General features: G+C 40.9%; 2 protein-coding genes across 2 annotated transcripts; one reads left to right on the forward strand and one right to left on the reverse strand.

The window, feature by feature from the left end:
* Positions 1-1202: 1202 nt before the first annotated feature.
* Positions 1203-22155, forward strand: gcc2 (GRIP and coiled-coil domain containing 2). Its single transcript, XM_074659700.1, has 24 exons — positions 1203-1392; positions 2179-2241; positions 2380-2464; positions 2552-2631; positions 2751-2855; positions 2998-3493; positions 4329-6160; positions 6696-6759; positions 6886-6986; positions 7252-7350; positions 8163-8282; positions 9659-9823; positions 10104-10208; positions 10795-10957; positions 11662-11762; positions 11995-12072; positions 12495-12632; positions 13200-13321; positions 14106-14282; positions 14399-14607; positions 17414-17641; positions 18155-18294; positions 21492-21693; positions 21940-22155. Exons 1-24 carry the CDS (start codon positions 1387-1389, stop codon positions 22011-22013), a joined length of 4953 nt encoding a protein of 1650 aa, XP_074515801.1. The 5' UTR covers positions 1203-1386; the 3' UTR covers positions 22014-22155.
* On the reverse strand, positions 19453-20380 carry tmem223 (transmembrane protein 223). Its single transcript, XM_074659701.1, has one exon. The coding sequence runs from the start codon at positions 20242-20244 to the stop codon at positions 19519-19521; it is 726 nt and encodes a 241-aa protein (XP_074515802.1). The 5' UTR covers positions 20245-20380; the 3' UTR covers positions 19453-19518.
* Positions 22156-23873: the final 1718 nt, after the last annotated feature.

Below are 23873 nucleotides of genomic sequence, written 5' to 3' on the forward strand. Positions count from 1 at the left end.
AAGTGAAGAAGAGATTGTTAAAAATGAGTATAGTGCAGGGTAACTCCAGTAGCTTAGTCTATGAAACATGTAGCAAATGCAAAATCTACCATATACAATCAATAAGTTAACGATACATTTTATGCTATATTTATATATAAATATATTCTTTAAACTCACATAAAAAGGGGGGAACCTTTGTTTCTTTACATTTATAAAGCATATGTAAAATCTACCATATACAATCAATAAGTTAACGATAGTATATTTTCTATATATATATATCATGTTCAAAATGTGTAATGACACCTTTATAATCAATATCTACATTACGATCAACTTTTACAGATTTTTGATTTACCATCTAAAGAATCCTGTTCAGTAGATCCTGTTGAATGAGTATATATATATATATATATATATATATATATATATATATACTGTATATATATATAAATATATATATACTGCATATATATATAATTATATATATAAATATATATATGCATATATATATATAATTATATATATATATATACTGTATATATATACTGTATATATATATATGCATATATATATATATATATATATATATATATATATATACTCATTCAACAGGATCTACTGAACAGGATTCTTTCCATGGTTTAATCCAATATATATATATATATATATATATATATATACTGAACAGGATTCTTTCATATATATATATATATATAATTATATAAATATATATATATATATATATATATATATATATTGGATTAAACCATGGAAAGAATCCTGTTCAGTAGATCCTGTTGAATGAGTATATATATATATAAATATGCATATATATATAATTATATAAATATATATATATATATAAATATGCATATATATAATTATATAAATATATATATATATATATAGAAATATGCATATATATATATAATTATATAAATATATATATATATAAATATGCATATATATATAATTATATAAATATATATATATATATAAATATGCATATATATATAATTATATATATATATATATATATATATATAAATATGCATATATATAAATATATATATATATATAGAAATATGCATATATATATAATTATATAAATATATATATATATATATATATATATATATATATATATTGGATTAAACCATGGAAAGAATCCTGTTCAGTAGATCCTGTTGAGTGAGTGACGTATATTATACTGACGTATGCGGAAGCAAGTCGTGGCTTTAGCCTGTTAGCTCAGAACATAAACAGAGGAGATGTTTTCATCTTAAATCTCCAACAAATCGGACATTATTTCAGATCTCGCTTTGACTCTGTCCGGTCGACCTACTGGTGATCTCTCTGAGCCTGTCAGACGACTGAGAAGGAGCTAATCTTCGACCTGAGATGGAGGTAAATGTTCAGGTGTCGAGGAGTTATTAGCTTTAGCCAGTCTGACACTACTTACTAATGTTGAGCATCTTAAAGTCAGCTCCTAATATCATGCTCTGCTGGGAGTAATACTCTGCCGGGGTCTTTGAAACAGGGCTGTTAACACTAACAGGTTATGTCCTGTTTACATAGCGACCTTTATTACAAATCTTAGTATCTAAATGACCTGAATATCAGGAAACACTTGGTTGACAGGGAAAGATAAACCTTTCTTAAAGCCGAAATGTACGTTAAAGTGCTCATATTTGGTTTATATATATATGCCGAATTGAAAAGGGGCTCCCAATAAAACATAAAAGCTTTTAAAACATGCTTTATCAACTACTTACTTTTGTCTACAAGCAGAGCAAAATTAAATTTCTCATTTTTCAAAGGCAGTACTGTGCTGACTTTGAGGATGGTCTTTTATCATCTGAAGGCAAGCAGTCAAAAAAAGAAAAGAAATATAGCACACCTAAAATATAGCTTTACATTTTTTATTATTATTATTTCTTTTCTTAATTTTATTTCAATTTTGAATGTTGAAGTTGTTTTCTCTAGTGTTCTTAATGAGTTTGTATATAAGCTCATCTTCTTAAAAATTGGTTTATAAACTATTGTAATTACGAACTGTAAATTGCATATATGAAAACAACCTTAAAAAAAGGGAAAAAATAAAGTATAAATAAATAAATAAATAAAATGTCCTTGTTGCAATGTGCACCTAGTTGCGTTTGTCATTTCTTCTTTTTCCCTTCACTGAACCAGGATCCTCCAGGAACCGGAGCAGAGTCTGCGGCTCCATCACCTGCAGGTGCAGCCAAGTCAAAGGTACTATACATCTACAAGCACAGCATTGCTCAAAGAGGCTATCAAAATATGTATTATGTGTCTTGATATGCATAAATTCATTGTTAGGTATGTATTGGTATCATGCTTCTCTCTTCTCTGTATATTTTTTATTCCCAGCTGGACACACTAGCCAAAGATGACCTTATTAAGTTTGCCAAGAAGCAGATGGCTGGCATGCAGAAGATGAAGAGCAGATGCGCAGGTAAGCTATAAATGCTATAAAAGCTTGGGTTTGGCTCTGTGGGCAAATAGTGTGACAAGTATGTGTGACATTATTTCCTCCTTTCAGATTTGGAGAAAGAAGTTGAATCCCTCAAACGGCAATCCAAAAACAATAACAACTGTTCAGATGACTCCACTCTGATACAGGTTTGTTTATAGGGAGGCAGTTCATCATGTGTCTTCTCATGAATATTCCTCTGTTTACAAGCTGTACTTCATTTTCATACGTGCATCATGCAAATCATGTGGGTGTGTGTTTGTAATAGGAGCTGACTGAGAGGATGGATGCCTTACTACTGGAGAAGGCAGAAACTCAGCAGAGTCTTTCACTATCTCGTAAAGATTTAGAGAAGACTAAACAGCAAGCCAAGGTAAAATACAACACAAATACTGTATGATGTCTACCACTGGTTAATTAGCCCGTTTCTCAGAACACTCTCAACATTTCTCTGTACTTCTGTAAATTCAAAAGTCCAGTAATTGATGCATGTGCATAACTGTTATTTTGCGCAGGGTGATCTTGTGGGACTGCAAGGAGAGCTTGAAAGTGTAATAGAAGATCACCAAAGGAAGATCAAGACCCTAGAGAGCAGCATCGAGGAATCCAACAACAAACACCAAGAAGAAGTGGCTTATTTCCAGACATTACTGAAAGAGCGAGACGAAAGTGACCGGGAGAGGGAGAGTGAAAGAGAGAGGGCTGAACACGCCGGTGCAAAAAAGAGCATTAAAGAGGGCCGCCCTAACTTAAAAGCTCAGCTGGAAGCCCTTCGAGCGGAACTGAAAGCGATCCAAGAGCGAAAATCCCAGGAGACGGCCGAGGTGCAGGAGAGCCATCAAAGGGAGTTGACAGAGGCCCAGCAGGAGGTGGAGAACCTGAAGGAGGAGCTGGCTCAAAAGAATCTGCAGCACGAGGAGGAGATGAGGGCTCTGGAGGAGGACTGTGAGATGGAGAGGGAGCGTCTCCTGTTGCTGCACGATGAGCTGACCGAGCAGCTCGCTCTAAAAGGTAATCTCCGGGTCTGAGAAGTGAAGCCAATGCGGAAGTGCCTTAAACTTGCATTCTTTCTAACAGCCAGCAGGGGGCGACTCCTCTGGTTGCAAAAAGAAGTCTGATTGTATAGAAGTCTATGAGAAAATGAGCCTACTTCTCACTTGATTTATTACCTCAGTAAACATTGTAAACATGAGTTTATGATCTCAATCGCTAGTTTCAAGTCTTCTTCTTCTTCTTGACGTCACAGTGACTACGTCCACTTCTTATATACAGTCTATGTCTGCAACTAAGGGTTATTTTTATTATAGATTCATCAGTTGAATATGTTTGAAATCAATAAATTGTAATATATTTACAGTCAACTTGAAGCCATGTTAGAGGACACCTAACTTATTGCAGGCTGTCTCCACATTTTACTGACTAGTATGATTTTTTTAATTATATATGGTTATTCTCAAGGCTGTGGCATAACTAAACAAATGAATTAATTAAAACCAGGTATATGTTCATAATGATAATGTTGGGGTAGTCGCTTTGTAGGGAGGCCTGAAGGGACGGACTGTTAGTTTTGCCAACTAGATGACTTTCTTAATTTAGGGACTTTTGAAGCTAGTGCTGATAGCTGCTTTCATTGGAAAAGAGTTGGCAACACTGGGCTTGGTTTTTTGGTTGGATCATTTTTAAAATCTGGTGTACTTTTGCTGGTTTTCAAGATTACCAACCCTAGCTTTAATGAACAGTAACATTTTAATTGTAGTATTACATTCCCCAAGTTTTTATGTTTACGTCATTGATTAGATGGAAATGAAAATGACTTTCCCAGCTAACATTACCCTCATTTTTCCAGACAGCTACCTGCAGGATGTGCAGGAGGAAGATGAGGAACCTTCCCGCAGGTCAGGCATCGCCAAAATGCTGGAGCTGTCTACCTGCAGTCAGGTTGACTCCAGCCTTGGCGACGGAGAGGAGACGGAGACCGGACGAGTGAGAGCAGCCATGGAAGACCTTCAAGCCCAGAGTACCATGCTACAGGATGAACTCACCCTGCTCAGCAATGTGAAGGGAGAGCTCGAGGCAGAGCTGGAGAGGACCAGGGAGGAGTTTCAGATGGAGAGAGAAGAGCTGGAGTTCAAAATCAATGAGTTGCAGATGAGCCGGGAAAGTGCTCCCAGTGACCCAGCCGCAACCCTGGACCCCGACCAACAAGAAGACCAAGTAGACTCTCAGCAGCAGAGTGAAGCACACAAAGACGGATGTGAATCAGCAATCGGCCCCTTGAATCCAGAGGAGCTGAGGGCCCAGTGTGAAGCCTTGACTGGAGAGAGAGACTCTGCCGTGGCTGAGTGTCAACACATGAGAGACATACTGCAAGGTGTGGAGACAGAACTGGGTGAGAAGACGACTAATTTTGTCCTTCAGTACAAAGCCATGAAGGAGCAGGGGGCTAATACTGTACAGGAACTCCAAGAGAAGATGGAAGAACTCAGTCAGGAGAGGGATGAACTGTTGGAGAGGGTGGGAGAGGTAACAGATGAGAAAACCACTCTGATGAAGAACCTGCAAGACCTGAAGCTGAAGCTGGAAGGATCTGAATGTGAGGACCAGAAACTCCGGTCGTCTGTACAGGAGCTGAAGCAATCTGTGGAGGAACTGAACAGGCAGAATGAGGAGATCCTCTCCCAACTGCAGATGAAGGAAAACGCGACTCAAGACCTGGAAGAGATGGTCAACACGCTGACTGAAGAGCGAGACAGGATACAGTCCCAGCTTCAGCACAGAGACGAGGAAATGCAAAAGCTGAACAACGAGAAAGCAGAAGAAATCGAGAGGCTGCTTGAAGAGAAAGAGAAAGAGGCACTTTTACGTAGAGACGAGAGCGAGAAGAAAAAAGAGATGGAGGATGAGGTGCAACATCTGAAAGAGGAGGGGGAAAAGATGGAGGAGAGCCTGAAAGAGGAGGTGGAAAGAAGGCAGGAGACAGTCTCTGCATTAGAGCTGACTATTAAAGAGCTCTCTGCAGAAAAGGCTGACCTCCACCAGCAATTGGAACAGGCATCTTCTGGGCTTTCCAATACCCAGGAAACAAGGGAGCTTATGGGCTCCAAGCTGGCCGCCCTGGAGGCTCAGCTAGAGCAGGAGACATCTGAGAGGAATCAGCTAGAGGCAAAGTTGAAATCACTAGCAGAGGAGGCAGAGCAGGCCCGCACCACCATCACAGCTCTGGGAGAAAACCAGTCTGAAGTCCTCAGAAACTCCGCAGAAGAAGTTGAGGAACTCCGAGCACGCGTCAATGAGCTGGAAAAGGAGAGGGGGCTGTTGAGGAGTGGTCTCGAGGAGGCTCAAGGGGTAATGGGATTAGAGGAGGTGGAAAAGGAGCTCCAGGCTCGTATCGCAGAGCTGGAACAGGAGAGGAGCATGTTGAGAAACAACCTGGAGGAGGTGGTGAAGGACACCGAAGGGCTGCAGAAAGACCTGGAGGACATGAAGTCAGTCAACGAGAAGATGAACGAGGAGAACCAGAGACTGCAGGCTCACGTTTCTCTGATGACTCAAGAGAAAGAGGAGAAGGAGGAAGGGGAAATGGAGAACATGGAGAAAGAGAGAAGAGAGCTCAAAGAGCAGCTGACGGAGAAGGATTCACTCATATCTCAGCTGACAAGCGAGCTTGCTGCTCTCCAGGTTAGTGGAGCTCCTGATGTGTCCTCTTGGAAAAGCCGTCCACTAGTTTGTGCATAAGAAATGGGAATTTGACCTGATTATAGTCAATGATCATATTCTGCTAAATTTTCAAAATAATGAATTGTGATTGACCGTATTTTGCTTTAACTGCCTTTTCTTATAGCACCATTGGGAATTACCAAAATAATACTAAAAGTCTGTCTCAATTTTATTGACAAAATAAGCTGTAGATTAACTGATAGATAAATTAAATGTTTCTTTTAGCTTTAGAAATATTGCAGTTGTTATTTTCTGTCACTTGAAGGAGGGTTGGGTTTATCCACTCCACATCCAATTATAGAGGGGAAAAAAACAAATGCATGTGAATTTTTGTGGAATATTTCTCTCATGGAAATGATGCAAATGTTTGAATATTAGCAAAAAAATTAAATGTTGGCCGCTTCAAACCAAAAACAATGCTTCCTTTAAAAAAAACAACGATGATTGACATTTTAATTGGAGTGTTTTTTTCTTCTTTCCTACTTTTCTCTCCCAGGAGTCTGCTGCCCAGTCTGCTTCGTCTGAGGAAAATGCAGCCTGCGAGATCACACAGAAAATAGGTGACACTTGTTGTCATTTGACTAACTAATGGCCCTTCAAAAAACAATTTAGTTTGCCTGCTCTTTGGAGCAGGTGATAAATAATAGATGATAAATCCTGAATGTTGTAACTGCTGCTCCCCTCAGCTCTGCTAGAGAACGAACACAAAGAAAAGGACCAGAGGATGAACAAAATCAAAGCAGTTGCCATCAAAGCAAAGAAGGAGCTGGAAATCAGCAAGAAAAAGGTACATTTCTAAACTGCAAAATGTTAGTGTGCTATCCTTTATTTAACAACATGAATGTGGCATTTGAACAAAACAAAGTAAATACACATGAGTTTACATATTACTGTGTTTCCTGCTTATTGTTTAATCAGAGGAATACAGTATAAGCAATGTTTCAAGGTCAGGACACTCGATAAATATTGATATAGATCGTAGATAGATTCTACTTTTTCCCCTCCGTACTTGTAAATGGCTAAATCCACAATGTATTTGACTTTTTTTCCAGGTTGCTTCCCTCAAGGAAGAAGTAGAGTCACTGAAAGCGGAGAGGGAGAAAGTGAGCAGCTCTATGAAAGATATCATCCACGGGGCTGAAGGCTACAAGGTAGGCGACTATGTGGGACAGAAGTATCAGTGACTAAAAGTTACTTCTTCCACAAAGACGTTGATGCAAATAGCTGCTGGCAGGTGAAAACATCAGATCTGCAAAACCAGAACTATTCAGGAACTTGTTTTCAGATTGATGGTCATGCATTAATTTAATGTATCCAACCCGGTATCCAACATACGGCGGTTACAGCTGATAACAAGCTGGTTATCAAATACCGACAAAGACCAAAGTTAAATGTTTAAGTAAATGAATCTAGAGTTTTGCCCACATCCTCTGGCGCCACCCAACTAAACTCCTGTTTCCAGGATAATTGAAATGCTCGCTTGCACTTCAGCTCATAAGCTTTGTCTTTTCCCGAAGCCATTTTCTCGTGAGCGCCCGATCGATGTGCGACTCTCAACAGATGAGGAGGAAGCGAGATGACTCAAGTTTACAGTTTAGTTTATTTTTTAGAGCACATTTAAAAACAACATAAGTTGACCAAAGTGCTGTACAGTGGTTAAACATTTTATTAATTATATTCGTTCCTAATTTGTTGCTAATAGGCAAGTGTAAGCAAGCTTGCTCTGAAACAGACCTTTTTTCCTGATGTCACTCCCAGAGGTCTCCATAAGCGTCCCCAAGGCTGCACTGTGCTTTATGACTGTGTCTCCATTAGAGGAGAAACCAGTCTGCTGTGTCTAATGAGACCTTTGTCCCGTACTCAAATCTAAATGCAGCTGATATCTGAGATGCATGGTGTTTACCTCCACTGAGCTCTTCCAGTAATGAATGAGTACTCGTTCTGTGTGTGTTTGTGTGTGCAGAACCTGCAGATAGATTACGACGGGCAGACGGAGCAACTGGATAAAGAGAGAGAGAAGGTGGAGGAGGCCGAGAGACAGATCGCTGAGCTGACCAAACGACTCAGCAGTGCTGTCACACAGGTAACACAAACACACGCTCAATCACACACATCGCCACTAACAAACACACAAACTGCCTTCACCCTCCGGTAAATCTAAGCAGTGCCACTTTGTCCAGCGATACATCTCTCCAATACTTCTCTCATAACTCAGTTTCCATCTGATTTACAGTGAGTCGTTTTAGCCAGCGACACTTTACCCGGCTACGCTCGACAGCCAACAAATACCCCATCAGATGTGACTGGGTGAGCTGGGGAGAAATTGTGTTTATATATACTCCTCTCCCCAAGCTCATAACTGTCTCTTTCCAATGAGAGAACAACAGGCAGGTAAATGGAGCGGAGTATAGCCTCCATCTGCTGTGTGCCGGCGCAACACCATTTTCTGAGACACAGGTTTACTCTTGTGTGCGCTCATGGGTCTCAAGGGGGGCAGCCAGACTGAAAGCCAGTCAGGGATCTAAGAGAACGTCTGGACATCTCTGTTTACCGATCATAGCTTCAGTGTTTGGCTGACAGATGATGGGAGGTAGCTGCTGCTGCTGTTTCTGGTTCAGTTTTCCTTGCAGAGAAAGCCCTCAGAGCCTGCCGCTGTCAGATTTGCATGAATGACTTTCAAACGTGTCACGTGTGTTCAAGCAGGTTTGGCGTATTTGCCTACATGTGCATTTTCAGGGGAAAAGCTTGAATCTGAAATAAGTAAAACAGCATTCTGTCTTTTCAGTGGGATCTTAAAGATATTATAGAATATTCTCAACTCATAAAGCAATCAGTAACACCTACTGTAACTTAACACAGTCAAATCATCTGAACTGGCTGATATGTAAGGGATAATGTACAGATAATGGTCATTGTTGTGACCTGCTAGCTAGCTGTACATTATCGATTATCGATTATTACACGGCTACTTACTTGAGAAATCGATAATTTGACACAAAAATGGTCCTCCAGAGTCCAACATCAGAGCTGCGGCCATAGCAACGGTCTGTTATACTTCACAGCGGTCTGCTATAAAGAAATAACAGACCATAGAACGTTGTGATTGACCAATCAGAATCTAGAATTCAACAACGCTGTGTAATAATGTGAAATTAATCACAGCTAAATACAAATATCACTGTAGCTCATCATTAACCAGCTTGGTACCAGATGGGTATCGAATTACGTAGAAAAAAAAGGTATCAAATGAAGTACTCTATTGGTATTGGTATCACTGTAAGGGTACTGGTATTGTTAAACGAGCCCTAATAGATGTAACCCCTTGTTTCATTTCACAATTATCATTAAATCATATTTTCTCTATTGTAAATGCCTTCCTGAGAAGTTGCCATGTTGAAGATGTAGTGTAAGTGTATCACACGACTGGGGTAGTAACATGAACTGTTTCTGCTTTTACAGACGGAGACCCTTAGCAGTGAGAAGGAGGACCTGCTGGCTGGTATGGAGACCATGAGGAGCTCTGTGAGGCAGCTGGAAGCCCAAAACCAGGAGCTTCAAAGACAGTCAGCCAGTCTGGACAGAGACCTGCTGACTGAGAGAGCTATGAAAGAACAGAAGATCAAGGTAGAAATAGAGAGATGGATTCTCTGTACTACTGTTGTGTACTAATCTGAGGTCATGCCAACTGTTCCTAATTTAGTATTTTAGCTGATCTTATAGTAGAGCCGCGTGCAGTGGGTGACACTTCAGACAGACCTTGTTCAAAGTATTTTACTAATTCTGACTGACTAAACCACTCATAAGACTTAAACTGCTGTAAGTCTATGAAGGTTGATAATATGAAATGTACAGTATATACATACTGAAAACGCTTTTGTGTGTGTGTGTTTGCTTGCTTCTCCAGGACTTGTCATCTGCCATGAAGGAGGTAGAAGAGCTGACAGCTCAGCTCCGCAAGCAGCAGCAACAGTCTCAGCAGACTGCCCAGGAGCTGGAGCAGCTACGCAAGGTACACACACACACACACACACACACACACACACACACACACACACACACACACACACAGCTTCTCAGACACTAGAGTCTCTGAAGGCCTGTCCAGTCAAGCGACTGGACTGGTGATGGCCGGCCTGCAGCTACAGCAGCACCTCTCAGAGAGAAAGAGAGCAGTTGTAGCCCACAGCACCAGAGCTGCTGTTTCTTTTCCATTAGTGGAGAACTACATAGTACAGCAGAGTACACGGATGCTGCCAGGAGGCCTGACTTCACGTCATGTGTCCACGTTGTTAGTACCGACAAAACAGTACCCATCAAACAGTATTTTTCAGTTTGATACGATAGTGATTTTTCAGAGTATTAACCTTAACTATTTGAGAGATTTGCTGCATGTCGTCCCCTCTCTCTTCTCCTTTCAAGACTGTCTCTATTAAATGAAGGCAAAAAGCCCCCAAAAAAAATCTTTAAAAAATTAATTTCTTCATTCTAAACTACTTTTTCCCCCTAAAAGTTTGAGATAAATGTTGTGACTGACGCGTAGATGAGGTTTTAGCTTTGTTCCCTGTAATGACGTATTGTGTTGTCTCCGCCTCTAGGAGGCGCAGCAGAGCTCTCTGCTGGACATGGAGATGGCCGACTACGAACGCCTGGTGAAGGACCTCAACGCCAAACTGTCAGATAGAGATGAGCGTGCTGAGGATTTAAAGGCCCAGATAAACACACTGACCCAGAAGGAAGACGCACTCAAACAGGAAATCGGTATGTATGAGACATTTACACTCTTTAACACAAAGATTAATACTTCTACAAAGTGAGCTGGGATTGGCTCCAGCTCCCCCGCGTGCGTCCCTCTAGGATAAGCTTGTCAAGCTGAAGGACGGATGTATACTTATTTAGAAAATGCATGATAATAAAACATACCAGCTATGCACTGTTGTTGGTTCACAGCAGGTATTTGAAGATTGATCAGACCTACAGTATACAACCTGTGTGTTATTCACCAATTCTACATTAAATATGCAAACAAACAAACTGCATCAGAACCATCAAATCAGAGAGGATGCTATTGCAATAGTTGAATCGTGATGTAATGAAGGCGTGGAGAAGGAGAAGGAGGGACGAAGATGGGCAATGTACAATGTACTCCAGGTCCTTTTATATAGACTAAGTAATATATACTGCAGGTCTGATGTTAGTGCACAGTTTTAGGTACTTGTTCACTAATGGTAAACATTTATTATTCCTGCAGAGCCCTAATGATTTACTGTCTACCATGTAACTGCAGGGCCCTCTGTTGCGTGTCATTGTTCTGTTCTCTCTTTATGTTTCCCGTCGAGCTGTGAAATAAAGGAAAATACTGAAAAAGTGTCAGTACAGTATGTATTTCACCTCAACCATTTTGATGTGTCTGTTGGTTTGCGTGTGAACATGTGCCTGCTGTGCATGTCTGTTTGTGTCTCCAGAGGCTTTGAAGTCCCAGCTGGACCAGGGGGAGGAGAAGACCTCCAAGATGAAACAGCTGCTGATGAAGACCAAGAAGGACTTGGCCGATGCCAAGATGCAGGTCTGTTTCTGTGTGTGTGTGTGTGTTTGTAAGTGTGTCCCGCAGGAGTTCCTGTTACTGTGTGTAACGTCGCTGCCTGATGAATGTAAATAGTGCTATGCAACCATGTGTGAGCATGATTGTGGGGGAGGCCTTGAAGATGTTGGGAATAGTTAATCATTTGTGTGTGTTGTTGTGTTTGCTTATATGGGTGTATGCATTTAAATTTGTGTGTGTGTGTGTGTGCGTGCAGGAAAGCTCCCTCATGGTGGTGCAGGCCTCTCTGAGAGGAGAGCTGGAGGCGAACCAGCAGCAGCTAGAAAGCTCCAAGGTAACACAGCAAAACATCTCTCAGCGGTGCCTTTTGATAAAATATGTAGTTTTGTAAATCAACATTTCAGTTCCACACAAGCCACTAGTGATTATTTTCATTTTTGATTGATCTGTCGATTATTTTCTTGATTAATCGATTAGTTATTTAGTCTATAAAATGTCAGAAAATGGTGAAAAATGACAACCAGTGTTTCCCAAAGCCCAAGATGACGTCCTCGACGTCTTGTTTTGTCCAAAACTCAGTTTACTGTCATAGAGGAGTAAAGAAACCAGAAGATATCCATATTTAAGAAGCTGGAATCAGAGAAATTTGACTTTTTTTTCTTAAAAAATAACATAAAAATTGCTGGCGATTAATTTAATCGATTAATTGTTGCAGCTGTACAAATCACATATTAAAGTTTGTGTTTGTGCGTTAAGATCGAGGTGTGCGGACTCACGGGTGAGCGCCATCGTCTTCAGGAGCAGCTGAGGTTGGCGTTAGATCAGCAACAGAGATCCAGCAACTCCCTGCAGCAACGCATCAACAGCCTGCAGCAGGAGAGAGACACTGCTAAGGTACACGCACACACACACACACACACACACAGGGTTCGACTGACCTTCCTCCACACACACACCTGTAGAGCACATACAGTATACTCTCACTGAACAGCTCCACCAGAGTAAAGAGCATTGCTCAAGAGCACATCAGCAGTAGTGTTTGAGATGCTGCAATTATAGGAGACACTTCGAACGTTGATGAATTTATGTGAATGTTGCACCAGCTCGTGCTCAGAGAGCGGCAATATACAGGACTGAAACTCGTGACTATTTTCATTATTAATCTCTCAATTATTCACGATTACTCCTTTAATCTTTACAATGTCAAAACAATTGTGAAAAATGCTTGTTTCAAGTTCCAAGTGCCCGAGGTGACAACTTTTAATTGATTGTTTGCTTTGACTAACAGTTAAAAAACCTCCTATTTGAGAAGCTGAAACCAGCAAATGTTTTGCACTTTTGCTTTATGAATGATTTAAACAGTTGATGATCAAAATTTATTTTGTCAATTGATTTTCTGTCAAATGACTAATTAATTTTAATTCACTGCATATCTCTGCTTAATCTTTGTGCTGATTCCAGACTGAGCTCACGGCAACAGCTGGCGAGTTTGAGGGTTACAAGGTGCGAGTCCACAATGTGCTCAAACAGCAGAAGACTAAAACAACCGCTCAGAATGAAGGAGACTCTGTCAAAGTAGAGAGGTAAGGACAACACCTGTATGACAAATATGCATGATAAGCGAAGGTGCAGGGAGGCAACCAGAAAGGGTAATGGTGAATTGCATGACCTGACATCAAAACACACACTCAGGATAGTACCTGAATGCAGGTTGACTGAAAGGGTAGCTCCGGTATTTTTCAACCTGGACCATATTTTCCCATGTTTTTGTGTCTAAGTGACTAACGGAGACAACACTTTTTGGAATTGGTCCAGTATTGAGGGCAACCGCGAAATCTGTCATGGCAAAAAACAAACACTTTTAGTGGATGTAAATGACGGTGCCAGCTTGCCCCGATACCGCCACATTGCAGCATGTGAGCAGCTGCAGTCTACAGCGCTCTCCCTCAATACTGGACCAGTTTCAGAAATTGTTGTCCCTATTAGTCAGTTAGACACAACATGGGAAAATCAGGTTACCCGAAGTTACCCTTTAATAGCTACATGGTAATAAAGATGTTTTTAAACCAAAACAAATAAATAATTACTTTATAACAAAAGCCTTTTACCAATAAAAGCCTTAATACCAATGCTGGGATCAGGTCCGATAACACAGCTTGCTCTTTCACTAAGATAATATACAGAGGGTGGGCAAAATACAGGACATATCACATGAGAAAGAACTTGAATGTTAATGTAATTAAATCACAGGTACTAAGGCAGCTACTCAATGGGGCATATTAAAGTGAACACTAATTAGTAGTATGTGCCAGTCAACACTGTATGAGTGATATGAGTATAATGAATATGTGGCGGGGTGTCTGGCAGGGAGCAGTTGTCCTCTCAGTTGGAACAGCTGAGGTCCAGGCTGACAGAAAGCCAGCAGAGCCTCCAGAGCAGCACCACAGAGCTGCAGCAGCTCCAGACCGAACACGACACTCTGCTGGAGAGACACAACAAGATCCTCCAGGAAACCGTCAGCAAGGAGGCCGAGCTACGCGAGAGGTGAGCCGGCTGGACCCTGGCTTGTCTAGAATTTAAGAGTGCTTTTCTGTCATACGCCATTCCTGCTGATTCTCTACTAAATGAGTCTCTTCTTTTAATTTCCTCTCCACCTCCAGGCTGCTGTCAGTGCAGTCGGAGAACGTGGCTCTGAGGTCAGATCTGTCCCAGGTTCAGACTGACCTGTCTTCCCAGGTCGAGGCCCAGCGTCAGACCTACAGGGAGCAGCTGAAGAAACTGCAGGATGACCACCGGGCCACTGTGGAGACCCTGCAGGGCCAGCTGACCCGCGTCGAGGAGCAACTCTTCATTCTGCAGAGCCAGAACAGTAAGCGTGGAGGCAAATGAAAAACTTGATCCATTGAAATTAGGGCTGTCAAAGTTAACGTGATACTAACGCAAATTTGTTTTAACGCCACTAATTTCTTTAACACATTAACTTAATCTTAAATTAACGCATTAACTTAATCTTAATTAAGTATTTTAATCGATTGCCAGCCCTAGTTTAAATCAATCGGGCAACAAGTACCTGATGGTGTACATGAAGTAGCAGTGGAAACGGGTGAGGTAACAAATGTATCTGTTATATTACGAAGCAGAATGATCCAACTCAACGGGTGCATGAATGGTATCATATAAAGAGATCCATCAAAGCATCAAGTGTGAAGAGAGATGAAGTTTTCTATCTTGTTTACTCTGTTTTTCTCTGAGAGGAATGATGGGAGAACAGAGGAAGGGGCATGTCAGTGTGTTTATCAGTATACCAGCACTGGAAGCTCATTCATCACCTCCCACACAGCTGCCCTCTGGAGTCAAACAGCAAACACACACATATTTATGACTCAGAAAGGAAAGCGTGTGTGTGTGTTTCTGGCCAGGTGTTGGCGAAGCTCCTCAGTTCCGTTCCCGCCTCTCAGGGTGGCAGACAGCTCACTGTGGCATCTGGAGAGACTCATCATTAGCGGCTCAAACCTGCACGCCAGGATTAACCCGATACACGGGGCCAACGTTAGCCTTTACTGAAAGTCATATTTGAGCCTTTTAACCACTGTGTTTTGATTTAATGGCAGTTAAAAGGCAGAAGGGTTCAACATCAGTGTCTCACTGGCCCTGTTGGGCAGGTGGTTCATAAAACTGCCGGCCCTTGGATCATTTTTACTGGCCTCATATTATCTTTTATGAATCAACTGTAACAAACTGTAAAATTGATCTATGTTCATTGTCATGTTTTTTCCCCCATTTACTCTTTAATCTAAACAATCAATCAGTACATAAACTACAAATACTAATTCCAGAAAGAGTCTTTTACAAGTTAGAAACAGGTGCAGGCAGCAGCTTTCCCTGCTGTTCTCTTTGTTGCTGGCTGTTGTCGTGGCTCTGCAGAGACTGTAGGGCACAGAGGAGGACTATGTAAAGCTCCAAATGGTTTATTTCTCTTTCTCTGTTAAGGCAACATTTATATCAGTAAAGATGTTCCCCTCCCTAAGTAAACCATTTGGAGCCTAACAGTGTGCAAACATGCTCTATACGATATCCAGAGCACTAATATAGCATCAAACAACTACTAGCTATGTAAAGATTTAGAGGAGTAATGTCTACCTGAGCAGATAATGAAGTCACTCTCTCTCTCTGTGTGTTTTGTATTCCGAGCTTCTCCGTGCTTTGTTGACACAGCCGGGCCGGCCGTGTGTGCCTTTTAGTGCATGTGAGCATGGCCCTCTGGCTGGGTCTCAGGTTAACACTGTTTGTTCTGTCAGCAGTTTTGCTGTCGTTTCCACTGTTAGGGCTGTTAGCTATGATCCGCCGGTTCAGCTGTCGCCATGTTGAGAGCCATGCAGAGGCAATAGAAATGCTCCCAGTTTCTCATTTAGCATCTTTAATTTTTTTTGTCCAGCACCTGATCATGTTTGTCTGGATGTGCGCACACTTGAACCCTCTTCTGCAGAGACTGTGCTCAGCATTTATCTGTGGTCCAGGAAATTAATTCTACGATGAGTTGGTGTCCTGGAGCTTTCTTTTACCACTACAGCTTGATTTATATTGACTCTGTCCTCCTGAGTGTTAAGCCTGTAACATATTTGATTGATTAGATATGTGCACATGATATAACAAGGAGTGTTGTGTAAAGAGTCAGGAGGAGGATAAGAAGTAGCAACAACATGCAGACGCAGTATTACAGGCTAAAGATGTTTTTTTTTTTTTCTGTTAGCGTTTCCACACTTGTCTGCTCTCACGTTTACTGTTCCAGCTGGGGCTTTCTACTGACCTCGAGCTATCGGGAAACTGTCAGCCTAAATGTTAGTTTTTCTGAATCCTGATCAGACTACAAACTCTAATGCATTTACACAAACAAACAAAAACAGAGATATACATGTAGCGGGACTCCTCACTCAGCTGCTCGTGGAGAGGCGGTAGAGTAGCAGACTAGAGGTGGGAAGGTGAGGGGATTGGTTTAGCGTCTGGTCTTTTGTTTCAATTTGAGGTCCATTAATCATAATCTTCTCTTTTGTCCACCCACTCTCTCAAGCCCCTCACACACTTGTCGTCATTGTTTGTGCCAGTTGATGAACTGGTGAACACCAGAGTGTCTGGTGCCCCCTCATGTCACAATGAAGTAGGACACTGACTCAAAGTTGTGTGTTTAATTAAGGGATTCTGTTCAGTGTGAGGGATTGATCAAACTGCTTCAGCACGGAGGCCAGAGGTGCTCTATGACATCCAAAAACACTACTCTCTACTCAAACTATTTCTTTATGTATTTGTAGCCCTTATTTATTTAGCTTCTGAATCATATCTGGGAAACATCAGGCAGCAAAAAATGAGAAAGATTGTTGTGTTTAATTTAACAAAAACATGCAATAATGGGGGTTTTTTGGCAATAATTTAAGAGTGGGTGTCCACAACAGTGGGGAATTGTGTTAGTCATGTTTGAAACTTAAATTTAAGATAACCTGCTGTGATTTTATCCAGTCTTAAAATTAATCCTAGTTTATGCAACCCACCCTTAACCAATTTTATTTTGAAATGTAATTTTCTGTTGTTTAACTCCATTCTCTGCTTTTTAACATGCATTTCATCTGCTAAACAATGAATAACACAAATGCGTTCCTCTACCAACCCTTAAACTCTTTCAGGTTCAGTTGCGGTCCACTCCAGCCGTAAGCCCCTAACGTCAGACCCCCAGCGCAGAAACACTGACCAGAACCAGTCGGGGCTGGGACTGATGTCCCTCAGCGACCTCCAGTCGATGGCCAGGGAGGAGGGCGAAGGCATGGAGACCACCGAGACTGAGAGCCCTTCTGCTGCTCTCACGTCCCTGCCCTCTCTGGAGCAGCTTCTCACGTCTCCGGACCCCAAACAAGGTGTGTTTGAGACAGGAGGTGCACCTTGTAACAGTTATTCAGTTTATAAAAGCAGTGTGTACACCTGTCTCTCAGGTTGCATATTCAATTTCTGACCTAAACATGGCACTCATAGACAGTAGTTCATCACTAATGTAACTAACCTGTTGCCATCTTTGTTTGGGTCAAGGGATGGCAATTTGGAAATAGGTAAAAAGAAATCAACTTCACTGTACACTATTAATTAATCTATTTTATTAACTATTGATAATCGATTCATCTTTTTTTATTAAAAAACAATTAATTGTTAATTGTTGCAGCTCAATTGAAGATTATTAAAAATCAGACAACCTAATGAACATTTCTGAAAGCTTTCATTTATTTATGACTGTGACTCAAATGTGATAATTCATGCTATGTGATAAATAAAAGACATGATTTAAATATGACTTGAGGCAAATCAGCTTTTATGCCCAGAACCTTCTCAAACTGTGATCTTTAACTTGTGTGTGTGTCTTTGGTTTTGGTTTCCAGAGCCTTTCGTGTGGACGGTGGAGCCTACAAAAGAAGAGCTGAGTCTAAAGCTGAGCACAGTCACACGCAGTATGGAGCACATGAACGGCCTCCTGCATGAAACGGAGGCCACCAACGCTGTTCTCATGGAGCAGATCACTGTATGTATACGCACACATGTACACACGCATACATTCAGAAAACAAAGACGTTTATCAGTTTAATTTCACAGCACATTCATTCAAACTGTTTCCTGTTATTTGAACAATTACATTTCAAATAACTCATTGCTTATTCTGAGTGATTTTAAAAATGAAATAGTCAAGCCAATTTTATTATGCCTTCATATGGTTCCATCCGTACGTATGTACGTCCGTCCGGTCCATTCTTGTGAACATGATATCTCTGGAACGCCTGGAGGGAATTTCTTCAAATTTGGCACAAACAACCACTTGGACTCAAGGATTAACTGATTAGATTTTGGTAGTCAAAGGTCACTGTGACCTCATGTCCGTCTCATTCTCGTGATATCTCAGGAAAACCTTGAGCCAATTTCTTCAAATTTGGCACAAACATCCACTTGGATTCTAGGATGACCGGATTAGATTTTGGTGGTCAAAGGTCAAGGTCACTGTGACCTCACATCTGGGATCCTCCTCCCAGACGTGCAATAGATGTTGTGTGTACAGACCAGCATAATAAAATTACAACATAGACAATACATATGACAGAAATAATACATACTGTATATTGTGAACATTAGGGCTGACTCGAATGCGTCGAAGCTTCGACCGTTGCCATGGTAATCAACCTCCAAATCGAATGTTTTTTTTTTTTTAAATGTTATATATATATAAGTATGTAATAATATTGCAATAGCCCATGAAATAAGGAATAATCCCACATTATTTACGATTCATATCCAACATGAATTATTATTAGTTATTTCCGATGGATACCGCTGTTTGTTGTGTGTAGAGGTGTATGTGTGTACAGTAGTGCAGCAGCAGTGCTGTCTAGGGCACTGAAACGGGGGAGATGGAGGCAGACAGACAGAAGAACATGTCAGCCTGCTGCGAAGCCCAAAAGATGGTATGAGAGGTGGAGGATGTAAAGCAGCTCCAGGTGTCTGCAAACAGATGGAGCCTGAGCAACACAACCTCCTCTCCACCATGGAACCTGGACAGGCTACTAATAATAATGTATCTCAAATATAACACCTTTCCCTAAATGAACCTTTATGAGTCCACATTTGATCTCATAGATTTTATTTAATTAAAGAGACAATCAAACAGAAACTGACACATTTGTTTGTCAGCCATGTAAATCACATCCATGGACCAGTGTTATTGGTGTTTGTTGTCCAACAGTGTAATAACCACAGCTTAAAATGGCCGGTACGCCCCGACAGTGGTGTCAAACAGCCTGGCGTTGTTCACGGTCCCCTCTTTGTCCAGAAGGAAGTAGAACTTGTGCCCTTTGACCCTGAGGGGGATGAATGAGGGGGACTCGTGTCTGTGAGCGTGACAGGCCACCTGAGACAGGGGGACTGTTATCCTCCGGCCTCGGCCTGCACCCAGAGGCGACTGTGTGGAAACTGTCACCATCCTTCCACCTTGATGTAGAATCACCTGGCTGACAGAGCGCCTGCAGAACAGCACCCCGAGCCCAACCACCCCTGCTCCCATGGCCAGGCACCCCAGGGTGAAGCCGAACCTCCAGCTGTTTGAGCCCAGGTTCATCTCGAAGCTCCAGATCCCAGCCAGCCCCATGGTGGTGGTGGTTGTTGTTGTTGTTGTGGTGGTGGAGGTCTTGGCTGTCCCTCTCCTTGTGTCTCTGAGCCCGGTGTAAGCGAAGTGGCCCAGGTATGTCCAGAAGAGGAGCTGTCCGCCGCAGAAGAGCGAGAGGAGCCGGAAGAAGCGGGTCCGGTCGTGCTGGAACAGGGTGACATCTCTGGAGGGCTGGGTGGAGGAGGAGAGGAGGCGGGCAGCCGGCTCTCTGTGGACGACGATCCGGCTGTACAGAGCTGCTGCCCGGTTAAGCACGCTGGACATGCTCCGTGGAGACTGTGTGGACACCAGCGCCCCGCATAACAGCCGCTCTAAACCCATGTTTCACAGCGAGAAATGTCTTTAATCCTCCCACATATATTTGACCAGAGAACTGTGATAGTAAACGCTATAAATAACGCGATAAATCGTTATCATAACTCGCGTTTTAACGCTTCTTTTCCAACAACACTAGACAGCTGCAGCTCAGAGGACGCTGCCATACTTGTTATGTGTGACGTAAGGCTACGGGAAGTAGCGCTGGACAAAATTAATTTCCGCTTTATGCTCAAGATCTTTTTTTATTTATTTATTATAAAGAAGATGACTTTACAAATATTATCAATCATTTACACATAAAAAAGTAAATAAATAAAAAGTTAGCAGAATAAATCATTCAATCATAAAAAAACATGAAATAGATAAAACAAAGATTAAGTGAGTTAGTTAGTTATAGGGTGAAATAACTTTCAAGAGACCAAACCGATGATTTAAGAGAATCAAGGTCTGAAATAAATTTAAAAAAAATATTGCACCTAGCAAAGTGAAATTTTCATTTAAATTCAAGATTCAAAATTCCCTTTATTGTCATTTCACTGAGTATTTGCATACACAGAAGGAAACTAAATATTGTTTCTCCCAGCTTCCGTCAGTGCATTAAAAAGGATAGAATAAATAAGCATTAAAATTAACAATACCTAAAAATAAGAAAATAAAATAAGTAAACGTTTCAGACACAATTTCACCTAATTTGCAGTTGTGTTTAGCGGCAGAGAAAAGTGCATTTATGTCCATAGTAAAGTGCTGTTTGCATTACTGTTCCAAAAATTGTCTTTCACAGGTGACTAGCTTTAAAAACTGTTTTTGTGTTAATGCTGGGGGGTTGGATGTGAGTGTGTGTGTGTGGGGAAGTGTTATTGACGTTACAGAGCTGTCCATCAACGTCTGTTTTGAACATTGTCGTCACTACCGCAATGCATTGTGAGAAATTTATGCTGCTGTAGTGTCCAGCATTTGCATCATAAAGATGTACGAAGCTTCTACACTTCCTCCCACTGTACAGTGGAGTGAAGCCAAATTATCCCGGAAACGGGAGCTGCCATCTTGAGATTTTGACGTCATTTGGAGCCAGAGTCTGCGCAATTAAAACCAAACTTATCAGAAAAATTAACACTTGAACATACATCAGTGTGATAAGAACTACCTAAAATGACAGAAACCATCTTAGGGAAAAATGTATTTGACATTTACTTTGACTTTGACGCTTAGGGTTTAATTATTTAACGTGGCTGATGTGTTCTACCTGCTAGTTGTTGAAGAGTGAAGTGCGTCGTCTCGAACGAAACCAGGAGAGGGAGAAGAGTGTGGCCAACCTGGAGTATCTGAAGAACGTCCTGCTGCAGTTCATCTTCCTGCAGTCTGGCAGCGAGCGGCAGGCGCTTCTGCCCGTCATTCACACGATGCTGCAGCTCAGTCCAGAGGAGAAAAGCAAACTGGCTGCCATTGCTCAAGGTATGTGAACAGCAGGGGAACAGGTTTTGTAAATGCACATACACACACACAAATATAAATGATCTGTTAATCATGATTTTACACACTCACACACACACACACACACACACACACACACACACACCTCTTGTGTTAATCCCACACAACATTTCTTTAATTTTTTCTCTCCAGGTTATTGAAGTGCTACAGGATATACTGTCAGTAATGTAATTTCTAACCAGGTATTCTTTGATCTCCTTTGTGCAGGTGAGGAAGAGGGGACCGGGTCTCGGGGCTCAGGCTGGAGCTCCTATCTCCACAGCTGGTCTGGGATCAGATAGACTTGATGATCAACCAACCCCACAAAAACAGTAGGAGCACAGTGTAAAGATGTTACTGGGTCTTTTTCTGCAAAAAAACTGCACTAAGAAGTAATGATGTACATTTAAAATCCTGGCAAAAGTGGGAGGTTAACTGGGGCATTTACAAAATTTGGGGCACACCATATAAGGGACCAAGCAGTGCATCAGAAAATACTGAAGAAGTGTGTAGTAGAGATTAAACCAAATCATTTGACACAAATATTGATTTGAATTTGCAGTGCAATAGTTACATTAGTCTCTTACCAATGAAAGTTAACTGTGACACATTTCTGTCTTCCTTACTCTTACTATTGACACGTGTATTTATAACAATATTTACTGGACATGAAGGTCACACTTCCTTGAAAAGGCATTATAAGACTTCATTAGCACTATGAAAAACATTGTATAATGTACATGATGTGCACAAACTGTGAGAGGTGGATTGAATCAAGGGATTAACTGCGTAGTTAATAACATGATATAACTTGAATATCATTTTCAGATATTTGATTACTTTGCAAGATTTGACATGCCCTTCTAATGGGCTTGGGCTGTGTGGTAAAGTTTGGACTATACTAGAGTTTTAGCTCTTTTGGTACAAATCACACAAGCTTCACATTTCTTTCAACAGTTTTTAAGGGAATGCTTAAATGTTTTTGAATATGTTTTTACTACCTTAGAGGTAGACTTTTTTTCCGTTCATTGCAGTATGAAAATTGACATGAAACATTTATTTTTTACTAGTTGTTGCCTGGAAGGTTAAAAAAAAAAGCCAAACTTAAATGCAACATGCTTTGGAAAACAATCAGCAGTAGTGAAGTTAAGTATGTGTGATTAAGTTAATGGGCTAAAACATGCTAAACCATTGGTGTGGTCTGTTTCCTGTATGTCTATCATAATCTCACTTCAAGTACAAAGGAGTGCATGTCTACATTCTCAGGTTCACCTGAATAACATGACTAATATGGAGTTATTTTAGTGTCTTTAATATGCAAGGAAACAGAATAGGTTTGAGAGCCAAATTATTGACATGCAATCAAAAAATGTTTTATGGCAAGTAAAATACATTTTTCATTAAAAATGTCAACAAGTCTTCAAATCCAAAAGATTTTGTTGCTATTGAGCTGAATCTCGTGGGCGGGACAGACACGTCTCTATTGGCCAGTCTTGATCAGAATGACAGCTTGGCAACATCCACTGATAGTAAATGAGTTTAAGGGTCCCCTTTGAAAATGGCTATGAATTTTTCCTCGCAATTTTTTTTTAACGCTCATTAGTTAGCCTCCTTTTTGACAAGCAAGCATGACATGGTTGGTACTAATGGATTCTTTAGGTTTTCTAGTTTCATATGATGCCAGAATCTTCACTCTAGCTTTAAAACTGAGCCTGATACAACTTCCGAAAGATTGATTGCGTTAATGCGTTAAAGAAATTAGTTGCGTTAAGACGAATTTGCGTTAACTCTGACAGCCCTACTTATAATAAAAAAGAAAAATGTCTCTCTATTTTTGATGACAGTGTGGAAAGTTTTGCTCTCAAACCTCTTCTGTTTGATCTGATAATAAAGACACACAATTAACTCCATAAGAACATTATCATAACAGCATATTTATACTTTTTTTTCTGACTGATTTTGCAGTTGTTCACTAATGCCTCACATCCTGAAGTCAGGAGCAGTTATAATCTTCACTCCCTGAGTTTTGATTCATCATATCCTGTAGCGATGTTTGGTTTGTGATTTTTTGTTCTGTGTAATTTGTTGTTACTGTTAGTTGTTGTTATTATTTAATGCCAAATTATGATTCAATCATATTGGGAATGCTTTGTGTTTTTTTG

This window comes from Sebastes fasciatus, chromosome 14 (assembly GCF_043250625.1).
Source record: "Sebastes fasciatus isolate fSebFas1 chromosome 14, fSebFas1.pri, whole genome shotgun sequence".
NCBI classification, from domain to species: Eukaryota; Metazoa; Chordata; class Actinopteri; order Perciformes; family Sebastidae; genus Sebastes; species Sebastes fasciatus.